This window comes from Nomia melanderi, chromosome 13, assembly GCF_051020985.1.
Source record: "Nomia melanderi isolate GNS246 chromosome 13, iyNomMela1, whole genome shotgun sequence".
NCBI classification, from domain to species: domain Eukaryota; kingdom Metazoa; phylum Arthropoda; class Insecta; order Hymenoptera; family Halictidae; genus Nomia; species Nomia melanderi.
Window position 1 is genome coordinate 4,713,527 of NC_135011.1, and position 21,744 is coordinate 4,735,270.

Below are 21,744 nucleotides of genomic sequence, written 5' to 3' on the forward strand. Positions count from 1 at the left end.
TCGAACAGAGAAACTTCTACGCGACGTTCTGACTCTTCAAAGAAATTCCTCGAGATTCAAACGTAAGAAGCTGAACTTCCAAAGGATAAATATGGAAGATAAGAACTTCATTATCCTTTGCTGTATATCGCGCTGAAGATGGCAATACAAGGTTATAGAACGTTGGCAGTTACTGTACTACAGTCCAAAAGATTCCAAGATAATTGTACGAAATAAATATAAAGCGTTGAATTCTTAAATCACTTCAATCCCCGAAAAGTGAATACAGTTCAAAAGATTGAAACTAAATCGAGCGCAAACGGTTAAATACGAAACGCATCCAATTACTACATTACAATCATTCGAGCCTCGAATCCCTTCAAGCGAAATTTCCCGGCAATCGGCGAGGAGCCGCGGGAAGGGCAGGAATGGAAACAACTCGGCCGGTTCCGGGATAGCGCGGAGAGTCGTGTTCCGCGAGGATCGAACATAATTTCCGCGGAGCAAATCGAAAGTTGAACGCTATCTGGAAGCTATCACGCGGGGTCGAGGGGGCCGGCGGCCGGATACTCGTGTTTTATTCAAGAACCGTGGCCGTACTCAGCCTCGCAAACAATGGTTGACGATCCTCGGGTACAGCGGCGGCGAACTTTCGCGGCCCCGGGGAGAGCGCGTCATCGATTAATAGCCGGCGAAACGGCAACGACAGAGGAATATTACATCAGAGAAAAATGAAGTGCGTTCCAGCGTCGAATGGGATCGCTGACAGTGATGAATCTGCGGAATCCTGGCGCGCTCGCGGGAAGGAGCACCGTGATTCCTCGCCCGCGGAGACGCCGAGGAACGGGAAACGGACGATTTTAAGCGCGGCGAGGTTCCCCGCCGCTGATCGCCGAACGAAGACAATGGATTTCCTCGGAATGCTGATAAAGCGAGGAATAATTCGCCGTTCGGCTGAAGAACGCTTCATCGTTCGGCGATCAATAACGGCGAACGCACTCATTCGATAAGGAAATTTACGGCGAGAACGATATGAAAAAGTTCGCCCCGGAACCGGCTGAAATCTCAATTCCCGCGGGCGGACGGCCGGGAAGCCGGGGAAAGGTTGCGGCGAAGGAGCGGCTGGAAACTCTTTTTCCGCTCGTCTCGTTCGGTATTTCGAGCCATGTCGGAAACGTTGGAATTTATAACTGGTGACACGTTATTGGCTTCGCCAAGAATGTACGCTCGCTTCGCGGCTGAGGTCTTGGGAATTGAGAGGACGTCTTGCAGCCGTGACTCTTTTTGAGAGAAATAGTGTTTAAATCGTTGATGGCTGATGTGTGATGGGTAATCAGACTGGGGTGTGAAAGTATTTAACGTTGACGGTGATCGTGAGCGGAGCTTCCAAATCGCTTGAGAACAATGACAAGAAAATTCATATCGGATCAGAATATTTAGTAACATACGTAGTTATGTTTAATATGTAGTAATTATTTTTAGTATCATTTAACACTGTTACAATTATCAACATGCAAACTGCTCGAAATTCTCGTGGCAGTCAACGTGTTAGTGAGACAGATCTGGTGAAGTTAGATTTAAACAATAAGAGACTCTAATATAATTCCTAGAACAGGTTCAAACGTGTCAACTAAATCAGCAATAGTCAACATACAGCTAATCCCTAATTAAAGAACCCAATAAAATCCAGCTAAATCTCATTCAACTCTGATCCAACGCAAATAAGGCTGTAATACGAGCAAAATCCAAATAAGCAGTTCAACTTCCTGTATCTATCTCAATATTGAATGATACTCTACACAATATACCTCGCAGCCCAGAAAGCACGATGATTCAATCGCAATCCCATCCCCAAAATATCATTCCACCCGCTCGCAGCGATTCCCATCGCGGTGGAAACCTTCGAAATCCAATCCGCCATTTAAATGAAATAAAACGCACGAAAGGGAAGTAACGGTTTAAACCTCCGATAAGACTTCTTCCTTCGATTGCTTCACGCTCCTCCGGCTCGGGTAATCATCCGCGCGCGCAACCAGCAATTCGTATCCGCTCGAGCGCGTCCCGCGACCAATCGACCGGCAACGCGACGGCCTTTCCCATCCTGTCCGAGGACATAAACACTATCGATTCGAGGAATCGTCGGGAACCGAGGCTGCCCGGGAACGCCGGGAGCCGCCGGCGATACCGTGGCGCTCGGCGTTCCGTTCGCGTGTTCCAATTTCAAGCTTAACGGAGTACCTAAGATGCTCGAGCTTAAACGGCATCGTTCACGCGCTCGTTTCCACCCTTATTTGTTTCCGGCGTTCCCGTCCCACTTTTTCCCCCCTCGTCTCGCGGGACAACGGAGCATCCTGCGCGCCGTTCCAGCTGCAGCTTCCGATCGCGCGCGCCGGCGAAGACCGTCGAATTAACGCCGCACGGCTCGACGGCCACCGCGGGGACGATAAACGCGAGACGACTCCGACGGAGTGCGGGAAACGAGTCGTGCGAGCGAAGCTTAATCAGCTGTGAATCACGCCTGGCTCCCTTCGCCGACCGCGTCGCCTGACATCCGCTGCTCTTTCTGTTTACCGAACAAACGATCCGTCGATTCCACGTCCTGCGGAACGACACCTAAGTTTAGCGACGATATCGCCGGGCAGGTTTCTCGTCGAAGGAAATTATGTTGGTTCGCGATGTTAACGATAGAACTACCGAGATGAACTGACTTTTGAAATTCCTCTGTAGGAAGTGCATCTGTTGAGAGTTCGATGGAAATTCAATTTGCGTTTTGCTGAAACAATTTCTTTGAAGGTTTCTTAGAAAATGTCTGTTATGTTTTTAATCGTTATTCTAACGAGGATGAAGTACTCTTGTCGATGGTAAACAATAAATAGGGCAACGGGTTAATGTTTACGAATAAAAGTATCATTTCTTTTTATAGCGCGAGAATACGCCATCGAATCGTAAATAAACCGTGGAACTACATTCTACAACTACTATCGTTCAACTTCTCGTTACGATTCGACATACGTTCACTCTTTAAATATTTATTCCGACATTATTATAGAAACAGCGTATTGACAGAAAATAGACGACAATTTGTCCGACACAATGATCATTCAAATTCCTACGGAATACCGAACAACGCCTGCGTCCCCTTTAAAGGGAACAAAGTACGTTTCCCTTTGAATATCGGGACCCGCATGAATCTTGCATGTGTTTTTAAGACCGGCGCCCAGCAGGCACCGGAAGCCGGCGCAAAGGCGGAACGACAAAGTATTTTCTTCCATGTTCGCCGACGGAACGGTACAAGATGTCCCGGCTCGTCGAAACAGCTGACGAGGCGTCGTCGGGGCGGAGCCGAGTCAGGCCGGATTACGTGAACAGGAAGCGAAGGGAGGAAAAATAAGGGTCGGCGATGGGTCTATCGGATTAGCGTGGAAAGTTTGATAATTACGCGGTAACCGAGGCCGGGAAATATGAGCAAGTCGGTCGGGGGGGACGTGAAACTGTCATGCTGCCCGGAGAATGACTTGTCAATGGTTAAACGAAGGATTTTTCGTGAGAAACTCGGAGAAAAGTTGGGGGATATAATTCATTGTCTTCGAGGGTTGCGAAGTAATTTGCGGAGTAGACGATTGGTCACTTTCTTCCTCGGAAAATAAGTTCATTAGGGAAGAGATTGTCTACCAAAAACGTTCACTATTCGCTACACAATTTATCACAGATTTTAATGCACTTTCCTCAGCTGAATTTACAGCGAGTGGTCCTCGAAAAACACTGTTCCCAAAGACAAACGCGCGAGATAAAATTCCCATTAACCTCTCGAGGAACAATTAGACTCTCCAGTGGTAAAGAACGTTTCCCCAAAGCAAATACAATTTTAATTTGAATTTAAAACATCCGAGACACTCGGCCGGCAGAAGGTACGACGAAGAAAGCAAGTGAGGGCGAAATGACCGCAAGAATCCGCGAAGACGTAATTAGCAAGTATAACGGCCGGCCCTCGATCCTCGTTATCGTCGCTGTCGCCGCTCGAGACTCGAATCTCGCTCGAGACTGGGTCACGTACGGAGAAAAAGCTCCTATGGGGAAGTTCCACGGGAGCGGAGGGTCCGCGGCGAGAGGCCGATGACGCGAGGAAAAGTCAGCGGGGCTCGCCGAGCGGTGTCAGTGAATAAATATTGACGAAACCCGGCGCGACCCTCTTCCTTGCCGGAAGTGTGTTCGACGTTGCGGATGACGGTGTCGGTGTCGACGAAAACGGGGGAGGGATCTCGGTGAAGGACGACTTCGGGGAGTCGACGGAAGCGTGTCCTGGTTCGAGAACACGATGACTCAGCGGAGGATTGCGATGACAGGGAGGAGGGTCGATTCGAGAGGTGAGAAATGGGGGATGATGAAAGAGCTCGGGTTATGGGGAATACAGCAATTTTAATTTAACTTAGTGATCGCTCTTTCGAGGAACCATTGAGGAAAATATTTTTATTGCGGTGGAGGATGATTGAAATTACGTTGTTTGGAGCATTGTTTATTTTTTAATTGAACTTGGTGATCGTTCTTTCGAGGGACCATTGAGGAAAATATTTTTATTGCGGTGGAGGATGATTGAAGTTACATTGTTCTTTGGAGCATTGTTTGTTCGAAGGGTACGGTTCTTTGAATATGTTCAAACTGAAAATTAAACGATTCGAGGTAGAGAAATGTTAATTAAATGAAATATAGAGTTTGAATTCTATTTCTATTTAATATTCCTACTATCCAGGTTTCTAATAACTATATCAAATCCGAAGTGAACACTTACGCTTCGACTTGATTATAAAATAAGTTATAGAACAAGTTGGGTGAAGAGAAGATAATTCTAAATTAACACTAGAACTACCAGATAGTCCAAAATGACCCATTCCTTGATTATTCTTTCGCGATTACTGAAAAGGTGCGAATACTTTGAGGAACTACTAAAGAAGCTGATGAAGTGACAGCTAACTTGAACTGTAAATTAATTCAAATCTTAATAAATCTTAATAAATGTTCATAAGTCAGTATAACCCTTTGCCCTGCGATTTATTTTTCAACTACGTTCGACTGCCATTAACAATTTAATAAAATGTGGACCGATTAGGGTTAAGTGCTCTTCCAGTTTAAATTCCTCAGGTATCTTCCTACGTCTCTGTCGGAGAAACAGAGTTACCCTAATCGAACCACGACGTGACTTCGAGTCACATATGAACTTTCTACTCAAATATTTTGATTATTTCATATTGCATTTCGAAAAGTTTTCTTGGACTTTTAACATCTGGTCCCTATAAACAAAATCAATAACACCTTAATCATTCCTTTCATTCCCATAAGTGACTGAAAGTCTCATCCTGGTATAATTCGTTATAGAAACACGCGGTACGATTAGGATTAATGGGATAATATGAGTTGTAGAGTTATATGAACGAAAGGAAAGGTAGAATTTTACATTCGGTGATTTAACCCCTTGGCGTACTATTCACTTTCGTTACTAAGCTCGTGTAATATTTTACTATCAACAATTTGTAAGAGATACAACAAAATTTTCCATTCTACCTCAGGTGGAAATTTCATTTGAAAATAATACACTGATAATAGATTGATGATGAAATGATTTTGGTTAAATTAGTTCAGAAATCTCCATCGCGAGTCTCACTCGTCATTGCACGGCAAGGGGTTAACCGGTTCTCAGACTGGTTAGTGTTAATTTCGGTACGATTCGTTATAAGAACACGTGGTGGGATTAGAGTTAAACAAGAATCACCTACCTTGGTGAAGGTGAGCGTGGCTATCGGCGGCAGTCGAGGCAGATTCGGATAATAGAAGCTGCCAGCCGGATGCGCTGGGTACCGCGAGGTGATCCTGTACGCGATTCCTTGGGGCTGGGTCGGCCAGTTGGCAGCGGTGAATGTGAACCCGTTATCCGTGCCTCCATCCAGCGGGTCCAGCTGCGAAATGGAAGGAGAAAAAAAGATGATCATCCGGGTCCCGGATTGCGCACACTGGTTACTCTTCAATGGCCGCTGGATTTTAATGAGATGGGGGCGCTGGCCAGGGGAAAGCCGTATTTGCCTCGGACCTATTCCTCGCAAATGGGACGCGACCTACATATTCCGGCCGGCGATCGACAGTTTTCAAACGGCGTTTCACCCTTTTTCTCCCCTGACCCACCCCCTTTCGCTCTTTCCCGAAATTACCCCGCCGCTCCGCTCTAACGAACGCCGGATGCCCATTTCCCCGATGGCAAAAAACATTTCTCGCGGCTCCTCCGAGGGAGAAATGCCCGCACGCCGGAACTGGAACGGCGGGCCCGTTAAGTTTGGACCGGTGGCTCGATTTTCTCGGGTGTTCGGTGATCGGTACCTTTTCTAACCGATTAGAGGAGTTTTACGAATGCGGGAGTATTAACTGTGCAGGTGAATTGGTTAATTGGATCGATATTAAAACTACCGGACGTGGGAGAGCTGCAGCGTGGTGGAAATCGTTTGAGTTCAATGGGAACAGTGTGGTAGTATGTGATCTGACAATCAGTGATAGTTGAAATAATTCTTTTATAAGAATATACGAACTGAAACTGAAATGTAAGAACGGAAATATTCCAACAAAAACTACCGGACGGATCGAAGTGACTCATTGCCGATGTCATCTTCTTGCAATTATTACAGAGATAACATATATTTCTCAGAGAAGTTATTGAAGAAATTGATTTACCGATAACTGAATTATAAAGCAATTGAAGTATCAATTCTTGGAGTTTCTATACAGGAATTTCAGAAAGTCAATTTAACTGCTAGTCTTAGTGTTAACACATTGCGGACCGGTAACGAGAACGTTTTTATATAAAGTCACTTAGCTATGCAACATTGCTAATTACCACAGTATTGAAAAAATATAATCTTAATTCGAATTGATTATCTATTTAAAATATATTACACAACAATATGGTATTTAAGTTTTTCTATGTAAAGTGATATAAGTTGATCTCAGTGAAAATTGCCATCACAATTCAGTTTCCTGAAAATTCGTCCTCAATGTGTTAATAAGCGAGAATAAATTGATTCGATTTAGAAGTTTGTTTGGACACAATGTAATAGAGATATTAAGTGCTAATTAATAATTACCCGAGCACAGGAATTTCAACGGAAGTCAAACGAATTTCTGGTTACAGAAATTTTATAGATGAAGGGAAGACAATGAAGACATTTGTCCACGTACGGATGCTCGATTGTGTAACGGATATTGATTAGAATGAATGAAATTACCTCGACGGTGACCGTGTCCACCCAATTCCCCTCGACGCACAGCTGGAAGGAGTCCACCCCTATGAACCAATCGGGGCTCGGGTTGATACGCGACATGATGCTGATCAGAGTGTGATTGCCGTCGAGGAACGCTCTCGCGATACTTGTTCCTTCCCCTTGGGGCACCGGAGGACCGGCGAACGAGTGGAGGCTATTCGGGGAATCGCCGTCGGCGTCGAGGCCGTCGGTTCTTCCGGTTTCCACGTACAATCTAGCCCCGCTGGATAACCTCTCGCCCAGTCTGTACAACGTGTAGGTGGAGTCGTGCGTTCGGCCTGAAACATAACAACACATCTTGGTTAGATTGACTGGACTATATGAAATTTGATCGCATTATTATTATCTGAGGAATTTTAGGAGATTAGACCTAACCAAGACCTAACCAAGACCTACCCAAGGTCGACTGGACTATATGAAATTTGATCGCATTATTATTATCTGAGGAATTTTAGGGGATTAGGAATATATTTGATTGTTGAACGAGCACTTGGAAGATTTAGAAGAGAAGATCGAAGGTTTCTGAGTTTGGAATATTTTAATTGGAGCATTGGTAATTTATAGGAATTCTATAGATTGTTAGTTGCTGGGATATCAATTAAAAATCGATATGCAATATTCAATCAGTCCTATTAACACGTTGACTGCCACGAAAACCTTCAGAATTTTATGTCGCACTTATTCTTTTGTAGCAAAGATAAAGAGGAACACTATAGTTACACTATAGTTACATCATTATCTAATAATTTACCCTATGAAATGTTTCCATTCGACATTCGTTATCTGACAAATCGTAATTATTGTAAAGTAATTTGGAAGTTGCGATCATCGGTGACCGACGTGGCAGTAAACGTGATAAATAAATTTTCAATTTTCTTCTCTAAATCTTTCAAGTGCTCCTTCAACAATCAAATATATCCTTAATTCTTTAAAATCGCTTAGATAATAATAATGCTAAATTTTATATATACATTGGTCGCATCGTTATATATATATATATTCAATGATATAATTGTTTACTGACAGGTCTAAAATGGATCAATTAAAAGAAACACGCCTAACAAAGGCTGTTAAAGTATCAATAAAAATATAATTTTATCTTCGATCGGATTACCCTCGATCGCGCCGAGCGGCGTTCAACGAAGCGTCACTGCACGGTAATTACGCATTCAAGCGGTGTTAACCGCCACGGATAACAATGAAAAATTGACAAAAGGGATCCGAGAAATTTCGACGGTAGGCAGATTTTCGCGGTGGAGTTGCATTAGTCGATAAGCCCCGGCATAATGCAACGATTACGCGGCCTTCCCCCCCTAGCGTCGCTTTGATCGGCGCGGAATTAATTAACGTGCGAGTAACGCGGGTGGATTCGGCTCGTTAATTCGACGGAAACGGTAAATCGGGATCCCGCGGTGTCCCGTTAGCGCGGCGGCGCCGCCCGGAAAGTTCCTTTTTTCCCGATACTGCGAGGATCACGCGAACGGTTATAGGGATCGTTAACGACAGACCCTTCTGACGAGATAGCGGGATTTACGCGGGACAGGGAATTCGCAGTCGATGAACGCAACACTCGCGGGAGCCGTTCCCGGGCTGCGCTTCTGAAATCAGCCGATAGATGCTCCCGATGCATTCGCAATTATCGGATGCCGCGATCGTTCCCGTTTCCGTTCTCCTTTGGAAATCGAGCACGAGAACGACGGGGACCTCGGAACTTTAGGAGCGAAATGCGGGACGAATGCATTCGCGTGTGATCGTTGTGTTTAATTGATGCCGGGTTCAATGGGTCTTTGTGTCGCTTCGAGTCGATGGATTAAGGATTTTTAAGCGAGGAATGGCGATTGGAACTGAGAAATCGATTATTGGGAAGACTAATAAGACTGAGTAGTGTATCGATTATTTACGAATCTGTCACTTTAACGTGGAAACTTTCGAAATTGCTGTCATTGATGTATAATAAGAGTTCGAAAGCAAATGAGGAAATAGATATATTGGTGTTATTAATACACTATTAGTGATAATTAATAGCTAACAAGGAATCGGTTTAATAAAAGCGTAATTCCCCAATCAAACATTCCACTCTCCAAACTCTCTGCGCCGAATAACAAGTTTCAGAAGTCCCCAGGCCGATCGCTGCAGTCAATGAATTTTTAACTCGCAATCACTTCGCTGAATACCATCCCCATTCTATCCGGGACCATTCTCTTCAGGATTCCCGAACGGCGCCGGTACGACCCGACGTTGGTTAACCGTTTCCCTCCCCGGAGCGGCCGGCGTGTTATATGTTCGTGCTTACACACGTATCCAATTCCTCCCGCCGGTCGCGTAGAACGATCGATCGCCGACCGGCGCGAATTTCTGGCCCGAAATAGGATAAGAACATATCGGCCGGCATAATAAAATTTAAAAGCGACGCTCGGGACGCCGGGCACGTAGCGATGGCCTGCGGAACTCGTGCGCGAAAACAGGAAGCCGCTACTCGTCTCGGGTCACGGCCAGCTCTCGCGTCCTGCCAGGAGGATTCGAAGATTGACTGAACGATCACGAGTATGGGGCTCGGCATTTGCACGGGGATTTTTCATTCTGTCGCTCGGTCGGACGGTGGGAAGATTGGTAGAGATTAGGGAGATTGTAAATTGAGAGTGAAGATGTTAAGAATTGGAGATTGTGGAGGTTGGGGTTATACGGATTGGGATTGTGAAGATTGAAGGTTAGAAGGATTGGAGACTGTGAAGGTTACAGATTAGAAGGATTGGAGACTGTGAAGATTGAAGATTAGAAAGATTGGAGATTGTGAAGATTGGAGATTGTGAAGATTAACGACTGGAAATATTAGATGATGAGAAGTTTAAAGAAAAGAATTATTAGAGATAGTGAAGATTGAAGATTAGAAATATTGGGGATTTTAAAGGTTAAAGATTAGAAAGATTGGAGATTCTGAAGATTAGAGAGATTGGAGATTCTGAAGATTAGAGAGATTGGAAACTGTGAAGATTAGAGAGATTGAAAATTGCGAAGATTAAAAATTAGAAAGATTAAAAGTTGTGAAGATTGAAAATTAGAAAGATTGAAAGTTGTGAAGATTAAAAATTAGAAAGATTGAAAGTTGTGAAGATTAAACATTAGAAAGATTAAAAGTTGTGGAGATTAAAAATTAGAAAGATTAAAAGTTGTGAAGATTAAAAATTAGAAAGATTAAAAGTTGTGAAGATTGAAAATTAGAAAGATTAAAAGTTGTGAAGATTAAAAATTAGAAAGATTAAAAGTTGCGAAGATTAAAAATTAGAAAGGTTACAAAGATTGACTCAAGACAAATGAGGGGTACTGCAAAATAATTTCTACATTCGGTTATTCGTAGGAAACTATAGAAATAACCGTGCAACGTAAATTACGCTTGAAAATAATTGAAGAAAAGGAGCCTGACAGATCCCACTTCGACGAAACCGCAAAGCATCGGTTGTGTACCTCCCTTAATCCGGATTCTGCATGCTCGTTTGAAAAAGATTCGCCAGTTTCAGCGTCGTGAGCGAGGCAGATTAAACAGGAACGCTTGTAATTTGAATCTTACTTCGCTCAGCGGGACTTCAATTTCTTGGTGCCCATTTATTCCTCGAAGGATTCAATCCCGCGGGCATTCTGACCGTATCCCATGATCTTCAAAGAGTACCAACGCACACTGAGTTCGTTTCATCGTCTTCTTAATCGTCAAAACATTTACAAATCGCATTGACGCGAAATTGGAGCGGTCAACGATGAACAAAGAATCACTCCTGCGATTAATATTCTTTGAAACACCTTTCAGAGCATTCCATTATGTTTTCCAAACAATTTAAAACCCTCCCGAGCTCCTGATTTCCTTAATAAAACACCGAATTACTTGAATATATGAATATCGAGGGAAAAATCAGTTTTAATGGCTTTCGTTCCGATAAGTGTTCGCCCGGCGCTATATTCCTCCGCGCGATCCGCCATTGTTTCGCGTGCTCCAGTTCGAGGTGCGCCGCTGCCGCCGCGAAACCTATTAAGCCTCGTAGACACACGTATAATCGACGACGTAAACGTTATTCAAATGGAGCCCGGTGTATACCGACGAGCATTGCGATTCAGGATCACAGAGCAGCCCATTAAAATTCATGAGCGCCGCCCGTGTAATTTCGTTTTTACGTGCTCGCACGCATTAATTGCGCCACGCTACCGTGCTTCCTCGCGACGACGCATCGAAGATCCGAACGTCTACGAGCCGAGAACTTAAGGGCGCCTCTGCTTATCGAAGTTCTCGCTCCGCGGGAAAGTGTGGCTGCGTACAGACTCGTTATCGCGGTCTACTTAGATGAAAGCTCGCGGCGCACGAACAATGTTCTTCGTTTTCTACTTTGAAACTTCCATCGCTATTTAATTCAACTACAGTTCAACCCTTTGCACACCGGAAGATTTTCACTGGAGGTACTCAATATTTTCTAACGAGGTACTACATCTTCGGAAATTGTCTTAGCGAGAAATTGCGCATTGAGAAAGGGAACTATTTTCCTTCAATGCCTCACATATCGACGCGTTGTACGAAATTTAATATTAAATTTTACAAGTTCGCTGTGTCGAATCAATTGATGGGATAATGTCGCGATGGAACAGTTGTAGAAATTAGTAAAATACTTCACTGTTAGAGTATAATGGAATGTAGAGGCTGCTTTGATATGATTCAGAGCATAACGGGTTAACCTCTCGATGACAAAATAAGATTATGAGTTATAGAGAAGATCGACGACATCATGTACTAATTATGTGCCAGATTACCTAGTAGTTCACTAATTTCTTCGGAGCAGGGGTCCTACCGTTCGGTAACAAGTCTGCGAGCGGCCTAAGGGAGAACCAAGGGCTGGCGCCACGTGAACGATCGCGTCGAAACTTCGGCCGCGTTTTCAATTTGCCTAGCTGCCCGACAAAACGTCACCGGCTGCGGTTTCTCCGTCTGGCTCGCTCCGAAATTCGCGTTTCAAAGGGTTCCCCACCCTCGCGCCCCACCCCTTGTTGCACGCGCTGCTGCCCGTAATCCTATCGAGTTCTAGGGAGACTTAATTAGTTGTAAAATTAGCGAAAACCGCGAGGGGAATGGTTCGCGTTCCCCGTGACGCCAGCCTCCCGATGAAAAGGGTTCGACAGCGCGGCGGGGAACGCCGGGATGACGAAGAATATTCAAATTTTGTTGATCGCGGCGAATCAACGCGGGATTCTGTTAGAATCCACGAATACTCGCTTAAACCCTGTAACACTGATCGATGAAAAATCGAAATACATTTGGAATTCATCTATTCTCGATTTCCTTTTAACATGTTCCTTCTCGAATTTGGTAAAATAAGTGTTCACCAAACGATATATAATTAATTAAACGATATATTAATAGAATGCAATGCAACAAACGTCGTTTAACGCTACAAGGGTTGAATACGCGAAAACTCGCAGAAGTTACGAGTACTTTTCCGGTCACCCTGTAGACAGGCCGCCTTTTTCAGCCGTGATCAGTTGACAGCGAAACGGCTAATGGACGCTATTAGGAGTACGCGAGTTTACCCCGTGGTTTTTGAATATTCATCGATCGAGTTGTTTATTTCGACGATAACGTATGCGCGGCATGCGATAAATCGATCGGCGCTGGATACGATTTAAATTCCGGTTGCACCGCGCCCGCCGATGCAAGCTGCCCTGTATCCGTGTATTTATTCGTTTCTTCTGTTCCTTTTTTTTCGAGTTTTATTTCATTTTATTGCCACCGCGAGATGGCTGTTCGTTAGCGACGTATCCCGTTTCCGCGCGTGTCGCTGAATTTTATTACGCGAAACACGCGTACGTGCGCGTAAAGGGAAAAAAAAACACGGACAGCACCTACACCGGTTTACGCGGTGGTTCATAAATTCCAGATCATTTCCCTCGTTGGTCCGCCCTCCGCGATCCTCCTCTGTTCCGCGGCTCTTCATTGTTCGCGATGAAAACGATTACGCGGTTTGTTTTATTCCCGCGCTTATTGTTTTTCGTATTTCGCTCCTCGTTTTTCCCACGTTCCGCCGGAGTTCTCCCCGATGGGAGGGGGGCGGGCGGAGACGAAGAGCACGGGAAATATTCTTTGCACCGGATGAGTTGTTCCGTTAATTAAATTAATTAATAGACCGTTCTTTCGGGGCTTACGGCGACTACTTTTGCTCTCTCGCCCGCATTGTTCTGCTACGTTGTTTTTCTGGCCGAGGGAAATTGTACTTGTGTTCGGGAACGTTTGTTCTTGGATTTCGTTGCCGCGTCGAGGCTTTCGCCGTTTTTCAGGTTAACACGTTCCCAAGCAACGGGAAAATCCGCTGTTTCCCTTGACAAAGATGATTTATAATATTTTGCGGCGAAGTTGCAGGGAACAAAGGAGCATCGCCATTATATCACTACTTACTCGATAATTCTATTTCGAAAGATAAAGTTGAAGTACGATGTGAAGCCCTGTCACTCCCGGTCGGGTTCCCCGGGAAATCAACGGTGAAATTTGACCTGCGCTCGTAACAGCGGTAAGTAGAAACGGACAGCCATAGACGGACACGCTGGCGCGAGATTGATGAATATAAATTCATAAACTGATACGTCACGTTCTCGAAATACTAGGTGTCCGACGGTTCACTTTTTGCACTCGTTTGAAGTAGAAATAGTCGCTCATTATTAGACGTGTGAGCGACAAAGCTATGATCTTATTTTCGACACTGACATTATAGACTTGTAAACAATTTATCATAAGCATCGTATTTTCGCTTCACTGTGGACTGGATTGACTAAGTAGAAACGGTAATAAAAAGTCAGACCAGGCGTGAATGCAACACCGAATTTCGTCGTGTCTATTCTTCGCTAGAATTCAATTATAAACAGCGTATCATTTTTACCTCGACTGCATTACCGCGTTTCAAGTAGAGGAAGCAAGCAATACGTCAGACAGGAGTTTCCTCATTCTAAAAATCCTCAACTCACCGACGCATCCTCGAAAATCAAACGAAGCCATCCTCCTATTATCAATTCTACTTCTCCCTAGTGGAAAACCCAACAATGGTCAGACACATCGCCATCAATAAATAACAAAAGTCCCATTATCTCTTCCAAGTGTTCCGCTAACTCTTCGCAAGAGCGAGACCATTATGTCGTTAGATTCCTGGCCATAGCCGAGCCCAGAAAATAGGTGTTCGATCGCGGTGAATTAAGAGCCGGTCCCCAACGAAGAAATCACCGGTCGCATTGAGCGAGGTCGGATCCGTCCGACTTTTTCCTCGTGAATCCGTCGGACTTGTCGGCCAGGTCGAACCGCGCGGCAAGAACAAAGCTGCTTTCACGCCGTTGGCCCGCAGGAATTTCACTAGCCTCGACCCAGCACGGAACAATGCTTGTCCCGCGACAATGCGCCGCCCTTTTTAATTAGTAGCTCCGATAGTAGGCCGGGAAATCGGTCCGCGCGCCCTCGTTCTCACCTGGTCCCGATATCGAGTGCTCCGAACAACGGGGTTCGACCTGACAAATCGTCCGGCGAGACTTTCAGGGCACGGCCATTTGTCTTCCGGCGAATCGATCCCCCGTACGCGCGTGTGGGTACGTGTTCCCGTGCCAATGGATGAATGATTATGCATTGCGGCCCCGGGAACCCAAGAAATTTATATCTTCGACACGGAATTAGCGGTATCCACGGTGCCCACGGGTCACTGAGCTCCACGGCGACTTCCGGGACGTCTGACTAATGAGCGCCTCGACTACTGCTCGTGGGAACTTCTATCTGAAGACGCTCGGTTCATCTTCTTGCGTTCCCCGGGTCTGTGACTCAGTCACTTTCCCATTTCTTAACCTGATCGCATCGTGACGAAGTGTGTTCCTTTATCTTCGGTTTCTTCTTTTCTTATTATATTTCAATAATTAACTTCTACAGTATCGTGCCGACTTGTGGTGAAGATTTCAGAATTTAATAAACAGAAATATTATTCAGTTTGTTTGAATGCAAGTTACATATTATTCCTCTGTTATCAGTGATTGTACCTTGGAGCACACGTTGACTAGAATAAGACTGGAATTTTCTCTTATTTTCAATAAATTATTAATAACAAAGCAGTTATATCGTTCACAGTCCAGAAGGGAATCATAGGATAAGGGGTTAAAGTGCAAAAGGAAGGCATACATCTTTATGTAAAATCGTAGTAACACAATAAATGATAAAATTACTATATTATTGTATTATTATTTCCAACTACGATGCGTTTGTTTTTAAGAACTTGATAGAAACTTTTCGATTTTGGTTTTTGACTGGTGTAGAATTGTTTGAAGAATGGCTCGTATTACTACCCGAGATACCATTTGACCCTATGCAGCTACCTTCCGCGTAAAAATTTCGCGAGTTACATGAAGATCGAAATTCAGGGGAACGCGTCAACGATCGGATTAATCCTGGATTCACCTGAACCCCGATTTTTCGATCGACCATGGAAAGTTCAACGCGCGAAAGCTTTTGAGAGGGCATCGGAACAGGTTGCCCGGGGTGGAAAAATAAACGTTCGCACGGCGAAGTCGTCGAAAACTGGGACGCGTCCCTCTCCCGTAGCCGGTGAGTCGACAAATTCCGCTCGGGTTTTACGAATAGCTCGGCGAAGTCGCATCCGCTCGCCGGGCAAAGTCCCGAGCGAAACTAACTTCGTTCGTCCGCGATATCCCGCGCCTCGCAGGAGGAAACTCCGCCTTATCCGGCCTCCGAATGCGAAGCCCGGCTCACTGGTGGCTCTTTGAGCGACTTAATGGACCCAGGACCCTCGAGCCTCCGCGCAGGGGCGACAAACTGTCGGTCAATAGAGTGGAATCCTTTCCCACGCACGCATCTGTCCTTCATTCATCTTCGTATTCATCAGGACGGCTCCTTGACGGCAAGAATTTTCATACGTCGAGAGGATCCGGGAGCTTTTCAACATTTTACCGCGCTCAGAGGAAGCGGCTGGATCTTTTTCATGAAAAAACGGGTCGCCGGATGAATCCGTGACTGGAATACGCAGATTTGCTGGCCTACCTTGCTGTAACCTCAGTTTTGACGACTGAGAATAAAGCTTTAACAACTTCACTCCACAGAAGTTCTTACAGTTCTGTTTTACTCAACTTTTGGAACAACTCGAATCTTCAAATATGATCGTCGGGGGAACCTTCGAATATCATTGTTTAACACTAGGTTAACGAACTTTAGCGTAGTTATGTAATAAAGTTAATAATAAACTTCAATATGCTTGAAATTAATGTGTTCAGGGAGGCTAGTTAAACCAAACTTTCCATATTTCTCATGACACGCATCAAATTTTTAAACATGGTCATCATGAGAATCTTCGAATATCATTGTTTAACATTAGGTTAACAAATTTTATCGTAATCACCCATTAAAGTTAATAATAAGGTTCAATATGCGTGAAATTGATGTGTTCAGGGAGGCTAGTTAAAGCAAACTTTCCATATTTCTCGTGACACGCATCAAATTTTTAAACATGGTCATCATGAGAATCTTCGAATATCATTGTTTAACATTAGGTTAACAAATTTTATCGTAATCATTCATTAAAGTTAATAATAAGGTTCAATATGCGTGAAATTGATGTGTTCAGGGAGGCTAGTTAAACCAAACTTTCCATATTTCTCATGATACGCATCAAATTTTTAAACGTGATCATCATGAGAATCTTCGAACATCATTGTTTAACACTAGGTTAACAAATTTTATCGTAATCATTCATTAAAGTTAATAATTAGGTTCAATATGCGTGAAATTGATGTGTTCAGGGAGGCTAGTTCAAGCAAACTTTCCAAATTTCTCATGACACGCATCAAATTTTTAAACATGGTCATCATGAGAATCTTCGAATATCATTGTTTAACACTAGGTTAACGAACTTTAGCGTAATTACGTAATAAAGTTAATAATAAGGATCAATATGTGTGAAATTGATGTGTTCAGGGAGGCTAGTTAAAGCAAACTTTCCATATTTCTCATGATACGTATCGAAGGTTGTCGGTGGCAGCTAGATGCTAGCAAAAGGTAGCTAGAGAAGGTCCCGCCAGCTGGGCGCTGGGAATCCCCGTGGCGGGGTGATCCAACTTGATGGAACTTCTCTAACAAGTCGGTCTTAACTCGATGCAACCGCGGCCCGTCCGTGTACCATGTGCAACTGCACTTCTGTGTGCAGGCCACCGCGCCTTAGACCCTGCCAACAGCCGAGACGTGTAACTAGATAGCGGATAACCCACTTCGACGGGTTCCTCGCGGCGTTTGTGTGCCGTTCGTGTTGGTCCGCGCGCGCTGGCTCCTGGGAACCATGGTCACCGACCTTTCCTTGTTTTGACGCCGGATTTCAACTATTCCCGCGGAAACGCGGACTCCGAGGACAACTTTCTCACGGCGGACGTACTCGTTTTATTCGATCCTGGGAAAACTGTGTGGCTAATGGTGTCAGGGATGTGATTGGATTTCCAAAGGCCCCCGGCACTCTGTTCCCAGGAATTGTTTCCCTTTTCAATCGCTTCTTTCCTTGAAAAGTGTGCGTTGTAATCGTCTTAGAGCAATTTCGAGCTATCATCAAAGTTCGTCATTTTTACTGAATTCTTGATCCTGTTTTCCGTAGAATCCAGTTCCCAGTGCTTCGTGGATCCTTTTGCAATTCTTGTTTGTAGAAAATTCCATATACGATTGAAAGAAAATATAGAAATCTACGGTTCGAAGTTTTATTATCCTTTCATCAACTTCCCACTGTTTCGTCAATGTTGCCGTTGTAAGATCTAGGTACTACTTCACGTGACTATTACTTACTCGGGAATGATTCCACAGTTTAACGTCATTATTTCGAAACTTCGGTTCCCATGGGATCGGCCCTCGATCTCGTATTTCTCGGATAAAGCGACGCGAGATCGCGGAACGGTGAATAGATGGAGCGCATCTTCATCCTGGAACTCCCTTTTTCTTCCGATTCCTATAAAACTTTTCGTTGATTCCTTTTTCGATGGGTCCCGGGTAGCTAACGGATGACACGAGCCGGCTTCTTTCCAAAGAGAATAGCACAGGGAGATCGGCAGAGGCTCGTTCGCATGGAGATTTCGATCAAATCCAGGATCAAACGGCGACACTTTTCGAATCTGAATAGGAGAAGGCTGTCCCTGGTCGAAGGGGATTAGAGGGTGGGCGTCGATCGAGGGAGGAAATGAAAATTCACTCGGCCAGGTTCCACGGGAAACGAGCGATTATTGGACAAGTAACCCGAACGTTGCGTCGCTGAAGAGTAAAGAGGACGGGGCACACGGCGCGGGGAACGATGGATTTCCGGGAGCCGAGGGGGACGCACGAGATATAATTGGTTTACTAATGAATTTATCGGAAACGGCAATTAGTTTCCAACGAATCTGCTGATCGATGACGGCGGCGGACGCGAAACGAACTCGGACAACGCTCCGAGAATGGTAATATCGGGGTAAACCCGGTTTCCCTTCGATTCTGCTCGTTTAAATATTGTTTAACCGTGATTTCCGCGTTACAATTATTCTTGGCAACCATGTGACGACCCATTGACTTCTGATTCGAGATCTGAATAAAATATTCAGTACACTGCTTTCCTATTCATTAGAAAAATCATTACTCTTTTAATACCGTCAATCCCAAATCTATTTCAAAGTTAAAGTGTATCACTTTAAGATTTTCTATATATTTCAAAAATGCGAGTTAAATTCCACGCTTAATATTCACACGCCTCAAAGATAACTCATCTATGCTAAAGTATTCATACCAAAATAAACTATTAAAGCGAACGTTTAAATAATTCTCCCAGTAATCCACGAAAAGCAGCGAAGCACCAGAAAATCAACCATGCGATGACCTTTCGCCCGCTGAGTTCAGATTCGAGATCCTTGTCTTTCTAGCTGCATAAAATATTCGGTACACCACTTTCCTATTCATTAGAAAAATCATTACTCTTTTAATACCGTCAATCCCAAATCTATTTCACAGTTAAAGTGTATCACTGGGATTTTCTATATATTCCACAAACACAAGTTAAATTCCACGCTTAACCCTTTGCGGACGAAGATCCCTTGAAGTACAGGAAACGTTTCACGAACTTAAATTATATATCGATCGCTTAGATAATTGAAGAAACGAAACTACGTACTAACTTCTTGCTATTCGAGTAATTAACCCTAGGTTTACGGAACGCGTCAAATTATTTTGTAAATGTTTACGCCGATTTTGATTGATGCGATCACACTGACACGTACCCCAATTACCTACTATCAAATCTCCAGTTTCCACAATCTAAATAAACGAGCATCAATTATTTTAGGAATAATAGAATGAAGTGCACAATAAACGCCCGTAAATCTAGCGTTAAATCATCCGTTTGTACTCAGCGTTCCAAATATGAAAATTTCATCTCGCCGAAATGCCGACATTCGTCCGCAAAGAGTTAATATTCACACGCCTCGAACTCATCCATACTAAACTATTCATCCGAAAATAAACCATTAAAGCGAACGTTTAAATAATTCTCGGAGTAATCCACAAAAAGCGGTACCAGAAGATCCAGCGACCGAGTAAAGAAGATTCACCGTGTCGACTTAAAAGTTGCGAAATCGTTCCTTAGCTAAAGCGCGCGGCGGTATTAAGGTAACGAAGCTCGAATGGTTTATTCAATAAGTTGCCTTTTTAAACAAGCAGCTCTCACGATCGGGTAAATACCGTCCGCGCACGTAGAGCGTGTCTTTCGGCCGCAGTTCCCCGAAGATTCTCGCCGGACCGTGACCGCGGCGTTCATGAATTACCAAGCGGCTCCATTCACCGGTACCTTACCGCGGATTTAACACGATCCTCTCGCGAGGAGTGTCTGCCGGTGACTTACTTAACAGTTAATTAGGGAGAACCCGGCGGGAATCCCCAGTGGCCCGCCAGCATCCGCGCTCGGCTACGGTTGCGGCTTTAAAACCGAGCTACCCGGCGAACGACGACGATTTCCTTGCGTCAGACACGGTCGCCGGTGAAAGCGGAATATCGATTGGACCGCAATTTTCCGCGAAAGTGGAACGGCAACCGAGGCGAACCTATTATTCGGTTCACCGGAGGATCCACGCGCGATTTTTTCCTCGACGGGGAACCACGAATATTCCGGCGAAGCAATATTTTACGAAAGTCAGCGACGCCTTTAATATACTTTCGACATGCTTTATCGATGATTATTGTATCGGCTCTCGAATCTAACACTGAAACTGCCGAGCAGTTAAATTGACTTCTCCAAGTTCCTCTATAGAAACTCCAAGAGTGCATCTGTCGGGAATTTAATTGATTTATAATTCAGTTTGCGTATCGCTAAATCAATTTCTTGGCCAACTTCCGAGGCATTTGTTGTCTTTTTAATAATTGCGAGACGGAGAAATCGGGAATGGGTTGTTTCGACTTGCTCGGCAGTTTTAGTGTTAAATTGACGTTTCGAAATTCTATAAAATCTCCAAGAGTCTATTGAAACTTTAATTGATTTACAATTCGGTTCGAGTATCGATCAATTTCTTTAATCATTTTTTCGACGAGCGTCTGTTCTCTTTTTAATAATTCCAAGATAAAGGAATCATCTGTCTGTGTTAGTGTTAATAGCTGTTTGAGAATATTTGTAGAATCAACAGATGATTTCTACTTGTTGATCTTGATTGTTTTTTAATATAATATATTCGAATTATTTCTATTATAATTTTGAGATAATGCGTCGGATTTTGCGTGCAAGCATTTCTAAAGAGATGTTTAAAGCAGGAATATCTTTACTCGTAGAATGTTGCGAAAATATCCGAGGTCCGTGTATCCAACGCATAACAAATCGCGCAGATTTGTCTCCCAGAATATCGTGCATTTTGTAACAAGAATAGTCCAATTTCCTCATATTTGCGAGGCGATCCGCGAGGTGTCGTCCTCAGCGGTGCCGCAGCCCGCTAATTGGACATTAAGCGCGGCTCTCTCCGAGCCGTCTTCCTCGCGTCCGCCTAATTGACAAGTTCTAAGTCCGTAAATATTTCAGCCCATTACCGACGCGGCCAATTAATCGTCGCAAAACGGGTATCGTCTGCTTCGTTAACGTGTCCCTCGATAAATTCGATATCCGCACCGATACTCTGACATAAAACCCTTTCAACACCGCCGTACACATTGCCTTCATTCATTCGTGTTCCCGTTTACTGCGTTCGGGCGCGATACACGATATAATCAGCGGCACAAAACGACAAGTATTCCGCCTCTGTAGAAAATGCTAAACGGAAAATATGAAATAAAACGTTTTCATTCGGGCTCTCGTTAACGAGATAATCGCGTTCGAATGTATGAATGCTCGGTAATCAACGTTACTCCATATCAAACTAAATTCTCTCTCTCTCTCTCTCAAAAAAAAAAAAAAAACGGACGCTTCAAAAGAACAAATTTCATTGG

The 21,744-nt window shown here is 44.2% G+C and overlaps 1 protein-coding gene across 3 annotated transcripts in view; it reads right to left on the bottom strand.

The window, feature by feature from the left end:
• The window catches only part of LOC116431605 (spondin-1), a 279,700-nt gene that overhangs the window by 46,546 nt on the left and 211,410 nt on the right, over positions 1-21,744 (bottom strand). For all 3 annotated transcript variants that reach the window (XM_031987281.2, XM_031987280.2, XM_076373028.1), the window contains 2 exons: positions 7,242-7,555; positions 5,748-5,927 (listed from right to left, as the gene is read on the bottom strand). In XM_031987281.2, coding sequence (XP_031843141.1) covers positions 5,748-5,927; positions 7,242-7,555 — 494 coding nt within the window. The remainder of the gene's footprint in view (positions 1-5,747; positions 5,928-7,241; positions 7,556-21,744) is intronic.